General features: G+C 52.7%; 1 protein-coding gene across 1 annotated transcript; it reads right to left on the bottom strand.

Moving 5' to 3' along the window:
- Window positions 1-149: 149 nt before the first annotated feature.
- CTSB (cathepsin B) lies at window positions 150-12,553 on the bottom strand. The gene is made up of 10 exons (XM_061990388.1): window positions 12,434-12,553; window positions 6,245-6,396; window positions 5,629-5,714; window positions 5,100-5,214; window positions 4,734-4,852; window positions 3,977-4,062; window positions 3,599-3,745; window positions 2,611-2,727; window positions 1,558-1,686; window positions 150-1,459 (listed from the first exon to the last, which is right to left on the bottom strand). The coding sequence occupies exons 2-10, from the start codon at window positions 6,368-6,370 to the stop codon at window positions 1,362-1,364; spliced, it is 1,023 nt and encodes a 340-aa protein (XP_061846372.1). The 5' UTR covers window positions 6,371-6,396; window positions 12,434-12,553; the 3' UTR covers window positions 150-1,361.
- Between the last annotated feature and the right edge of the window lie 448 nt (window positions 12,554-13,001).

Here is a 13,001-nt window from a genome sequence, read left to right as displayed (position 1 = left end):
GGAATCAGTCGCTGTCACCACTGTGGACAGGGCTGGGACGCACCAGCTGTGCTTCCATGAAGACAAGAAGGCTCTCACCCACCTTCCACAAAGGAAAATTAGTTTGAGTCTGAAGTCAAGCTGAAGGAACCAAAGGCCAGGAGACAAGATAGAGGAGAAGTCATTTATTGGCACAGTTGATCCAATTGTACACAGCACAGCTCTGTCTCACTGGTGGCTGAGTAAGCAGAGGTAAGGGGCTATTTTACAGTGCGAGGGAGAGGCTGCTGCACGCGGTTCAGGGCTGTAGCCTCAGCTCAGCAATATACTTTGTGCTTTAAGAAAAAAAACCCTCCTTCATTATATTAGTGTTGGCAAATTACATGATTCCTCCTACACAGCTATTACACCTTGCCCCAGTAACAAAAATAAGGGTTTTTTTCTTCTTCCTTGATGCCTGGGCTCAAAAACCAAAAAAAAAAAAAAGCTTCCATTGAGTGCAAAGTTAGTGAGATACCTGCAAGCCATCTGCCTGAGCTCCCTGCAGCACAGCTGGGGAACATCCCTCCTCTCTGCTAAGCCTTCAGCACCCCCAGTCCCAAAGCACCACACCAGTTTAGGGTGCAGCACCTTTGCCATGCCATGACCACAGATAAGTGATTTGCCCTTCCTGGCATGCTCCTGGGTGCTTGCAGGATGCTTTGATCAGGAGCTCCACTCTCTAGGATCAATAACCCCAGACTACAGCAGACAAAAACAAAGAAGTGGTTTAAAAAGCAGATGGATGGAAGGAACAGAGCAAGTGATGCGCAAAGGACTTGTTGCAGGCAGGAAGAGGGCCTCAAGGCAGCTCTTGCCAGAGCCAGCCCCATGTCAAGTCTGTCAGTATTTCATCATTAATAGGTCTAAGTTTAGCCAGTTCAAGGCACATACTAATGTACTCTGCTTGTTTTGGGTGCAAACAGCCAGACCAACCCAGCCTGGGGTGTACAAATCACCCCAGGCCATGGCTTCCCAGTGGAAGCATCTCCACTGCCCCTGCCAAGCCCAAAGTCTCACTGCTTCCCAGCTTCCCAGCAGCAAACTGGGCTGGAAGGGGTCGAGGCACACACCACACTGTGGGAGGCCAGTGAGCCCTCCAGCAGTCCTTTGGGCAGGAGATGCCCCAGAGCTGTGACCCATGGGGAACAGAGGGCTTGCAGAGAGCAACTCCACCTCCACCATACAATTAAAACAAAAAGATAAAAAGCTTTTAATAAAAGTAACCTCAACTATAGTCTCTTAGAAGTGGGAGTGGGGATAGTGGGGGAAAGGGCTGTGCACCCAACCCGCTATCAGTTAAAAGCATCAGGGGCTGAGGGTTATTTGTGGTTTGATTGAGGTTACACCTTCCTCCAGTACTGCTCCGTCCTGGGGATGCCAGCCACGATCTCAGACTCGATGCCACAGTGGTCCTCTCCTCGTAGGATTTTGAAGAAGCCTGGAAGCACACCGAGAGCAACAGTCACCCTCCTCTCCAAGCCAAGGAGAAAAGGGAAGGAGGGAGGGATGGAGGGAGGGAGAGAGCGGGTTTCTCACCGTTGTCACCCCAGTCGGTGTTCCAGGAGTTGGCAGCCAGCCAGTATGGTGTGCCATTGTCCACACCCCAGCCCAGCAGCCGGATGGCGTGGCCTCCCACCTGCTCCCCTGACACATGCTGGTACACTCCTGCAAAGCCAAGTGGCCAACATGTCAACAGGCATCTGCTTTAGACTCCAGCCAGCTCCTGAGATATCAAAGCCCAGGGACCAGCTGAGGTGGTAGTTCTTGGTTAAACATGACCTTAGTGTAGAGGCTGGAGGAAGGACTTGGCTGCACCCTCGAGTACTGAGGTTTTGAGGGACATTGAGGGACTGAGGCACGTCCAAAGAAAGACCACAAAGCTGGGTAACGGTCTGGAGCACTGGTCTGATGAGGAGCAACTGAGACCCCTGGGGATGTTCAGTCTGGAGAAGACTGACAGGAGACATTGCTCTTGGCAACTCCCTGACATGAGGCTGTGGCCATGGGAAAAGGGGCAGCTGGTCTCTGCTCCCAAGAGACAGGACAAGAGGAAATGACATCAAGTTGCCCCAGGGGAGGTTTAGATTGGAGCTGAGGAAGAACTTTTTCCCTGAGAGAGTTGTCAGCCCCTGTCCCAGGCTGCCCAGGGAGGTGGTGGAGTAGCTGAGGGACATGGGTTAGTGGTGGGCCTGGCAGTACTGATGGAGGGGCTGGACTTGAGGATCCTAAAGGTCTCTTCCAACCTAAATGCTCCTGTGACTAATGCTAAACATCAGCTCATCAGGCAGAGCACCTAGAGACATCCAGTAAGGGTCCTAAAGGTGGCACATCCCAAGCAGTTCAGAACAAGGAATTTGGGTCCACACCAGGAGAGCTATCGGCTACGATTTTACCTAAATTCCTAGCTGCTGTTCTCAGCTGCAATTCTGGAGAGTCCCCTCTGGGGCTTCCTCCCCGAGGCAGTCCCAAGCACCTATTCCTCTTGCTATAAACCAGCAGACTTGAGTAGAGGGACAAGGACCTCAAAAGACTGACCCTACAGATGAAGTAGAGAATAGGGCTCTCTGCGGCCTCAGTGCTGATGCTCACCAGACTTGTACATCAGGAAGTCCTCATAGACAATGAAGGCTCCTTCCACTGGGCCATTCTTGTAGATCTCAGCCATGATTTCCTTCTCACTGCGAGGGACACCGTAGGATGTGATACCTGGGGAGGGAAAAAACAAAACAAAACAAAAAAGAGAGTTCCACCATTGGTGCAGTGTTTTCAGACCACACAGGTCTTGAGATAGCTTCTTTCAGGTGCTGAGCAGTGTCTGTCCAGCTCTCTCCACTTAAAGGTTCAAATTAAACCACACAGCCAGGTGGGATGACTGGTCCCAACTATCCTGCTTTCTGAGGGAAAATTATTTAACTTGAGTCCTATTCTGTACTCAAAGATCCATTCCAGACAGCTTTAGTTTTTCTCCTGTACACTGTTATCTCTAAAACACCTCAAATTACTCAAGGCTAAGACAAGCCTCCAAGCAGCAGCCAGACTATACTACACATACAGAGTCAACTAGACTCCCACAGGGCTCAAAGCCATGTGCTTTAACCCAGGCACATGCACTCTAATCAGTTCCTCCCCCTCAGTTGAGTCTCAGCAAATACAAGCTATGCACCTTGTGACAGGACAAAGGGTAATGGACATAAGCTGGAACAGTGAAAAGGTTCACACAAACACAAGGGAAAACATCTTTAGTTTGTTCAGGTTAGGGAGCCCTGGCTCAGGCAGGGTGTGGAGTCTCTTTCTCGGAAGGTTTGCAAACCTGCCTGGACATGTTCCTGTGCTCCCTGATTGAGGGGACCCTGCTTTAGCAGGGGGTTGGGCTGGATGAGCTCTAGAGGCCCCTTCCGATCCCCACCATTCTCTGACCTCCCAAGGCTTACATTTGCTCCAGGACCACCCACCCCAAGGGCACAGAAAATAACCATCACAAAACAGCTTGGGAAGAGGTCCAATCCCTAACAATCCCACCAAGGTCCCAGTAGGAGCAGGTCTGGAGCTGAGTGGTGGAGGAGGCCACCTCCCTTACCATAGTGCTTGTCCTCCTTGTACGAGGGCGTGTAGCCAGGCTCGCAGTGGCGGCTGCACCGGGGGGTGTCTCCCCCTTCCCCTGTGCAGGGTGGCCGGGAGCCATTGACGTGGTGCTCGCAGGGGGGAATGGAGTAGGGACGGCAGCCTGTTGAGGGCAGAGGTGGCATTAAGTGGTTGTCCTCAAGCATCCCCAACCAACAGCCATGCTTGAGAAGGCAGCGGATGCCCCCAAGAAAGGGTACGACCTTCCTGACCCACAAACGCAACAGATGAGTGGGGAGAGAGTGAGAGCAGCTCTGCCATTGCCAGATGAGCAATCCCTGAGGATCTTCAACATCTTTCCCCACCGAAACAATTCAGTGATTCTATGACTTACCCACATGGGAATCGTAGAGACCCCCAGACACAAGGCCCCTCTCTGTCCAGTACCTCCATGCTCCGGAAGGGTAACCCCCATTGCACCTGGAGAAAGAGGCAGCAGTTCCAGCTCCAGCCTGCTCAGACCCATCCCCTTTTGAAGGAGGAAGGGGAAAGGGAACCACTTTGTGATGGCTGAAGGGAAGCTTTCAGCACACTGAACCTTTTAAAAATGTCCGTCTTCCCCAGGATTTCCAGGCCTTGAGACACCAAAGCCTTAGGGCAAGAAGGGGCTAAGAGTGCCCACGCCTCCAAATCCCAAACCAGTGGTGTTTCCTTACCAGGCCACCAAACAGCCACTGCAGCAGCAGAAACCACACAACTTGGGAGACCCAACTGCCCACTCAAGTCTTAGCAACTGCAAAACCCACAAGCAAAAAAAGCCTTGTGTCCAAAAACCAAGGCTCTGAGGCTACCAAAAGACCCCTTCCTTTGGCTTAGACAGCTGCCAACTCTGTATGGGAATGCACTGTTACGTGTGTGCCCTCCCTCCACCAGCCATCATCCCCAACCATCGCTGGGGACTGGATGTAGCCCAGAGGGACTTTCAGTCCATATACTCCCCCCTAATTCCAGCATCTACAGTACAAACTCCTCCTGGGGCTTCCTGCTCATTAAGGAGACAAGGAAAACCAAAAGGATCAGCACCTCCAGGCAGTGCCCCTGCTCCTCCCCCCACAGCAGAACTGCCCCTGAAGCAGGAGCAGCTGACTCACCCCATGCCACATTCGAAACCGCAGCAGGACAGCAGATCCTCCGCCGACACCTCCACGCTCACCTTGGCGTTGGTGTGAACGCAGATCCTGTCTGATATCGCTTCAACGGCACCAAAAGCCTGTGAGCAGCCCCCAAAACCCCAAGAGAAGACCATGAAAGCTGCCCATGGGAAACAAGGCAAGCTGCTGGCAATGTGTGCAGCAAGCATGAGCCCAGCTGGGAGAAGCCCACCGAGGTGCTCAGACATGAGGGGATCCTCCCTGTGGCCCTCCCTCCATTTATGCAGTTTAGTACTAAACTCCACTTTTTTTTTTTTTTACCCAGGAAACTGTGTTGACACGAGCATAAACCACTCATGCTCTTACCCAGCAAGAGCCACAGGAGCCCTGGTCTCTTATCTCATTGATGGTGGGACAGTTAGGCCACTGCGTCCGTGAGTCGAAGTTATCAGGCAGCTCCATGTCTGCAGCAAAATCCACCCTGCAAGTGAGAGGAGGGAAGTCCTGTTATAAAAACACCAACATAGCAGCACTGGGTGCACAGGACTCTCCAATCTCCTCTGATGTGACCTAGAGGATGATGGCTCCTCTTGTTTGCTCAGTGAAGGAGAATAAACACTTCTGAAGTACACAGACCAGGCCAGCAGCTCCTCCAGTGCTTTGGGTTTCAAGGTATATAAATTACACAACTGGTCAAGTATGTGGCTGGACAGAGGAGAGATATTCCCCCACACACATATGCTTCTGTGCTGAATTCCATCCACTCAGGATGCTGCACCAAGGGGAACTCCACTCGCTGTCTGCCAGGAGAGACCCTCACCCACTCCAGACAAGCCAGAGGCATCCATCCACACAAGCTTTGACACGGCCCTCATCATCTGCTCCCTGCACTCACCTCTCGGGGAGCTTGGGCCCACCCAGGAAGGTGCCACAGAGCTTCTTCACATAGCTCATGTCAGTGTTGTGGAAGTTGTGCCCTGCCTGGGAAGAGACACAGAGAAACGGGACATGACTCCTCACAGCCACCAAGTGCATTGCTGGGACCAGCCTGGTGCTCCAGATCTCCCTCAAAGCCAACCAATGTCTGACCCTTGCTACAAAACCCAATGAACAAAAGCCAAGCTACCTATAGACACAGTAGACAGCCCCTTCCAGGAGCAGTGGGTCACAACCAGGAAGCTACAGCCCAACTCTAGGCTTTGGCCAGATCACTAATACAGCTTGACACTTGCTGCTTATTTCCAGCCTCCCAGAGAGTTTCCTCCTCTTAGCATTGCAACCATTCTACAAATTCATCCTCTGCTCTAAAGAGAAGCTCCATAGTTACCACAGGAATCTCTGACACATGCACCAACACACAGAAGAAGTCAAATAGGATGAAAGATTTGATGCAATCACCGTGGCAAGACTCCTAGAACTCAGCTATGGAGTCCTACAGAGACTGTTGAACAATCCTTCAAAAAAACAAAACACCCAAACACCCAAATTCCAAAATCCAACCTGGTACTCACCTTCCAGGTGGTGTTGAGCTTGTTGATGTGGTTGACCAAGTCACTGGAAAGAGGTGGGTAATAAGGAATGCTGCGAGCATTAGCAAAGGCCACCAAGACACACAGGATGGACACCAACGGCCACATCTTGGCTACAGGACAGGACACTCCACCTGCAGACAGATTTGGAAACCTTCTGGAAACCTTCCCAAGGCAGGCCTGGCAGAAGGACTGTCACAAGAACACGTGGGAGCATGAAACATGTGGCTGCCCTGAGTTCTTCTCAATCCTGATTTACTCCAAAGGTCAGGAGAGATGCGGGAGAGGACTAATAACCCCCCTCCCTCCTGCAGCTCAGAAGAAACCACACAAGGCAACCCTGTTTGTTGAACACTAAGGGATTAGCAGCAGCAGGAAAGTACCTTTTGAAGCAGATCCAAGGGATTTGGAGGGTATTAAAAGCTGTGTTTACTTCCACAAAAATGGAGAATAAGGACTAGGCGAAGGAGTGACAGCCATGGCAAACTGCAGGCAGGGCTGCAGCCCCAGGGACCTGCTGGCCCCTGCCCTAGAGCAGTGCTCTTCCCTTGGAAGATGTCACTCCAAATCACATTTCCGGACTTCAGAGTTTCATTTGGGGCAGCCTCATTGCTCTGGGCACCGTGACTGGGGAGTGACCTACTCAGGGGCAGGGGGATCTGCACACATCAAAGCTGCCTCTGGAGCATCTCTTGGCACAGGACACCAGGAAAGTCCTAATGTGGGCAGAGACACAGAGGAAATCCTGGAGCATGGCAAGAGTGCATCACAGCCTCCTAGGCAGGAGCACAGGCATAGCCCAGCCTGAAGACGCTCCAGGGATTGGTGGTTTCTCTGCTCTCCTGCCTCCTTTAACCTAATGGGCATGAGGCGCACCAGGGGCAAGTGCAGAGTCCTGCACCTGGGAAGGAACAACCCCCTGCACCAGGACAGGCTGGGGGTAACCTGCTGGAGAGCAGCTCTGCAGAGAGAGTTCTGGTGGGCAGCAAATAAACATGAGCAGCAATGTGCCCTCCCAGGCAAGGCCAGTGGCATCCTGGGGGGCATGAAAAGAGTCTGGGCAGCAAGTGGAGGTAGCACCAGCAGCCATTGCTAGCTCCACATCCCCAACACCTGACTCAGACACACAGCTGGGCCACGAGCTGCCTGATCTCTGCAAACACACCACAGCATCCTCCTCCTCCAGAACCTCCCAGCTCCCCTTCCACCAACCCCCTATCCACTCCAACTCACTTCAAGCCTGGGCAGCAACCTAAGACCTTGGATGCTCCACGACAGATATTTAGATTATAATTCCTTCTCATCTCAGTGAGGTGTAATCACCTTTGTCAGCCTGGGCTTAAACCCTTCTAGGCAAATACTCTGGAGCAGCTGGACAGGCAGCTCTGGGCAACAGCTCTGAGTCCTGTGGCAGCAGAGCTTGCTGTGAAGGGGCAGGGGATGGGGAGATACACAGGCATTGCCATGTCGGCTGCCTCCGCCCACTCACAGCCAAGTTTAGCCCTTCCAGTGAAGAAAACCCAGCAGGAGTGTCCTACTTTCTGCCAGCAGCACGCCCGGGTGCCTGCAGCTAACTGTATAAAAGGGCTTTTTTCCCCTCCCCGCCTTCCCTCCCTCCTCCTTTTATTTTCCTTCCTGCTTTCAGACAGATGCTCAGCCCAAATGCTGGTTGAGTTTCAGCAGCACATAGGTACTCCTACCCCTAAATCTCACCCCTTTGAAGGTGTTTCGTGCATATTAGCTTGCTCGGAGGCTTCTCACAGGCAAGGAGCTCGCTGACACTGTTGCTGTCCCCATCGTGTTCCCCTGCTCACGCAGCAGGAAGGAGGTTACACTCAGAGAAATAAATCCACATTGCCGAGGCTACTCTCTTTTTTTGCCTTGGTGCCCTTTCCACACGGCCATATGAAGTTTATAGGTGACCTGTCTGGGCTGAAGCACCTTTTCTAACAAAAAAATCTTTAGCCAACAAGACAACTCCAAATCCCTCTGTCAACTTTCTTTCGCAACTTTCTGCAACTCAGCTTTTTTGAGGCCAGAAGCCACTCGATAAGGCTTTTTTTTTTCAGCAGGATGCTCGTGAACTTGCTGACAGGCTGCAATCCACCCTGCAGAGCCTCCCTCCTGCATCGACAGCGGCTGCTTGCACGGAGCTCAGACAGACTCACAGCCTCAGGTTACCAGAGCACACTGCAAGCTCCAGGCAACCTGAGACCAAACTGAAAACAGATAGCAGGCGAGTTTCCCCTCCGACAGGCGCTCATCTTCTAAGCTCTGCTGCACTGCATCTGCCCCGTGACCTGGCCAACAGCCAGCAAATGCAGCGCAAGCCAGAGCTGGGAGACAGTCACTTGTTTCAGAAAACAAGCCTCTTGCCTATGGGCATGAAGCTCTCCTATGGGCCCTGAGAGTTTGGAGAGTTCAGCCTGGAGAAGAGAAGGCTCCAGAGAAATCTTATTGCAGCCTTTTAATACTTAAAGAAGGCTTATAACAAAGATGGGAACAGACTTTATAGTAGGGCCCATAGCAGTAGGACAAGGAGTGATGGTTTTAAACTAAAAGAGAGGAGATTCAGACTATATATAAGGAAGAAATTCTTTACAAGGAGGGTAGTGAGGCACTGGCACAGGCTGCCCAGAGAGGTGAGCAAGGCCACCATGGCTCTATGTACAGCAAATCTATATATCACAGAATCCCAATATGGAAGGGGCTGAAAGGGCCCTCCAGGGCTCATGCAGCCCAAGCTCCTGCTAAAGCAGGTTCCCCTCGATCAGGGTACACAGGAACGCGTCCAGGCGGGTTTGGAAACCTCTGGAGAAGGAGACTCCACACCCTCCCTGGGCAGAAGTGTTGCCCCATCTTCTTGACATCCAACCTCCAGTGTTGGTGAGGTTCCCCCTCAGCCTTCTCCAAACAGCCCCAGATTCCACAGCCTTTCCTCACAAGAAAGTTGTCCCAGCCCCTTATAACCAAATGAAAAGATGATAGGAGATAGATTAAAATAGCATATACTAGGCATAGGTACTTTGTCATTTGAACCAATATTAGGATGCTATTGATGGAAATAAACATGGACTAAGGACAGAAATGCTGTTCCCTTAAGGAATGTCCTGGAAGAGTAGTAGGTTTCTCTGCCTAAGGGGTCAAGATCATTATCAACACTTGGTGGAGTGGGTCCAGTCACTCTAAAGACCATGAGGGGACCATTATCAACAGGTTGATGGGGTAGGCCTGGTTACTTTACACGCGTGGTTTGTAAATGATTGCATTCTTGAAGAAGGATCAGAGACTGATATGGATGGAACCCCCTGCCTCCTCAGGCCCAGAGAACTGATGCAATACATTTATTGGGCTCACCAAATGAATAAAAATAAGTGTTTTACAAGATTTTGTAAAAGCACAGCATGGGGTGTACTGCTGCTTGTGCAGGCTCTGTAGAGCTAACCCCCAGCCCCCATCTCTGCAGAGACAAGAAATAAAGCAATATCTTAGCTCTGTGTGTAGATTAGCTCATTGCACAGCAGGCACAAACAACAGGACAACACCCTCAGCATCTTGATAGCCCTGTTCCCTGTCTCTCTTGAGCTGGGGAGGCCAGGCACCAGACTCACAGGACCAATTTGCACAGAGTTAGGTGACTTCAACCACCACACCAAGTGCTGGTTTCCACACCGTCACCCTTTTCCCCCTCCAGATACGGAGCAGTCAGCCATCTGTGCCATGTTGCTTCCCCATCTGCTTCCCCCACCACTGCTATCTCCTCCGCACACACCTCCCCAAAAACCCCACAGCCCTTCTAACTACCACCAAAAAGAGCTGCACCGAAACCAAACTGGTGTAACAGCTGCTGCACTCCATCTGTTCTTCCTTCTGCACAGAAGAGGCCAGAGGGGTCCCTCCAGCAACCCTAGGTCTCTGGAGGTACCTCACATTTTCAGTTTAGCCCTGGCAAAGCTTATCTCCACAGATCATGTGCCACCACAGCTTATGAGCTCGATAATCGAGGCAAAGCCTGACTTACTGACGGATTCCCTAAGACACAGCAGCTCCATCTCGGCAAACTCTCCAGATGGAGGGAGGATGTTTGCCCTTTAGCTGTTCTGCCTCCTCTTGGGTTGCAGACAAGTCCTCCATCTCCAACCTTGGGATCTGATGTATCTAGTAATGCAGTTTCTGGAAGGATGAGCAAGAAATAACGCCAGAAAGCTGCTCCCCACCAACACATCTGACACTGGGCAGGGCTCTCACAATTCTAGTTGCTTAAAAAGAGGAAATTTGGGCCACCTGAGCTCAGCCCTTGAGCCTCCACTGCCTCCTAGCCAGTGAGGAGGATGCACTGAGGCTGAAGGTCCTCCAACACAAGCTGCTCAGAGCAGCTGCAGCATGTCAGGGAGGAGAGCAGCCACAGGGAGATGACTGCAGCTGCACCACCCACCCGCAGTTCCTCTGCACCACGGGCAGAAACAGGCAGGAGGGAAGGAGATGACATCACCCAGGTGCCTTCTCCATCCCTCCTGACCAGATCCTAGAGCCAGAGGCAGCTCCCTGTCTGCTTTCTCAGGAACGAGAGCTCCAGCTATTTGGACCATGTTATGCTAGAGATCCACAGAGCCTCCTCCCAGCAGCTGAGGAAGAGGCACAGTGCCCACAACAGTTAAGTTCCTCTGAGTCCCACTACCAGGTTCTTCTCCATATCATCCATAAATCAAAGCCAACAGGTCAATTAACAAGACATTTCTCTGCAAAGCCAAAAAAGCCACCCAACCCTAAGCCAGGCTATTCAAAGCCCAGCTCACATGACTCACTTTAGGTAGGTCAGGCTGTGAGATAAGCCACAGCCCCGAGGCACCTCTCAGCTCCACCACTGTCTGGGCCAAACACCTCCAGGCACAGACAGGGCCCTCACACACCCTTTTTCAAGGATTTCATGAAGATAAAAGCTGTCCCACCCTGTCTCCCAGCTCCACCCCCCTCCCCCCTTTCCCCTCCAGGATGAGAGGTAGTCAGCAAAGCCCAAGTCATGTGTCCTCCTCCAGCAAGCAGCCCTTTGCCCAAGCCCAGCCTTGCCCTTTGTTCTGGCTGCCAGCATTTGTGCGTGACTTCAAGCCACAATAAAGCAAGTCTACAAACAATGCAATCCAGCTCAGCTTGTTGCTGCCAGGTTAGCTTGGGTACACCAAACTCAGGGCCTGCTGACTTCATGGCAGCTATCAGGGCATTATCAAAGCTTCAGTGCTTTTGTCTTTTTTTTAAAAAACCCAATAATAAAAAACCCATGATGCACTTGTCTCCACATCCATTCCTTTCCAGGAAAGCCAAATCATTAGCACAGCTGGGGTACCTGGCAAAACAAAAACATCTCGAGACAAGCTGCAGGGCTTTCCTCTGCACCTTACATCCAGAGGAAGTGCAAGATTCCTCCCAGAGGGAGCTGCAACGATTGTTTTCCTCTTTTCGTACAGACCAATCCATAAACCAAAGTCTTGCACAAGACCTCGGCTGCTGCAGACGGATAACCTTGAGACATTGAAACTCACTGCCCTCACCCCCCCACCTTCAACTTTGCGACCTGGAGGGTAAATACGCGGTGGAAGCAGTTTCTTGCTGGATGGCACCAGCCCTGCAAGGGCAATGGGCACACACAGTGTCTGGGTGACAGACACCGCATTTACCCACAGCCATCCCCGCGCCACGGGCCCGGAGCCAGACCCAAACTGAATCACGGGATGCTCCCAGAACCGCTCCAGTGCTGCCAAACCCACCTCCTCGGAATCAGCTGATGAGCAGGGCTGGGTTTCCCCCTCTCCGCTCCATCTTTATTATGAAAGCAAGGTTTCCCCTCTCCTCCCCAGCAACCAAAAAGAAGGCTGGTTGTTTCTTTGAGTCACACTGAGGGTTAATGGCATTTTCCCTGGAACAAACCTCCCCACTCCGGGCCGCAGAGCATCCCTTTTAGACTCGCCACAACCAAAACTGCCCCAAAACGCAGATGAAAAATCCTGCGAGACGCTGCTGCTCTCCCTGCCCGGCCCCACTGCTCCCCGCGAAGTTGCCAGGGAAGTAGGGGGGCTGTACCCCATCCCCACCCCTCCACGCGTGTCCCTGGCCCCATGTCGCTCCCGACGCGTGTGCCCGGCCCAGGCCGTGCAGCGCAGCATCCCCTTCCCTCACCTGGTCCCGCGGCAGCGCCCGCGCCTGGCCCGGCTCCGCTCCTTCTGCCCCGGCTCCGAGCGCCGCTGCAGCCCCGCGCTCCCCCGGCGGCCGCGGAAGGGGCAGCTCCCGGCGGCTGAGTCATGTCGTGCCGGCCCGCCCCCAGCGTGACTGCATCCTGCCCGCTCCCCGCCTACAGCACAGCCGCTTTTCTTCCTCCAACCTGACAGCGGCCCTTCTCAGCCCTCATTCCCACTAGCATCCCTCTGCCATCCCGCCCTCCATCCTACCTCCAGCACGGCTCCAGCCTGCCTGCATCTCTCCTCAATCTCACCTGCGTCTGTCTGCTGCGAGCCCTGGGGCTGTTTAGGCTGGAGAATATAAAGCTGAGAAGGGACCTCACCAACAGTTATAAATCCATAAAGGACAGGCGTGAGGATAGAGCCAGTCTTTTTTTCTGTGGTGGCCAGTGACAGAACAAAGAGTAATCGGCCCAGGCTGGAACCCAGCAAGTGCCAGTGGCACAGGTGGAGAAACTTGTTTGGAGTTGAGGTGAGGGTGCCCTGGCCCAGGCTGCCCAGGGAGGGTG

This window comes from Colius striatus, chromosome 2 (genome assembly GCF_028858725.1).
Source record: "Colius striatus isolate bColStr4 chromosome 2, bColStr4.1.hap1, whole genome shotgun sequence".
NCBI classification, from domain to species: Eukaryota; Metazoa; Chordata; class Aves; order Coliiformes; family Coliidae; genus Colius; species Colius striatus.
Note: the sequence above shows the minus strand (reverse complement) of the source record. Positions and strands in the feature narration are given on the sequence as shown.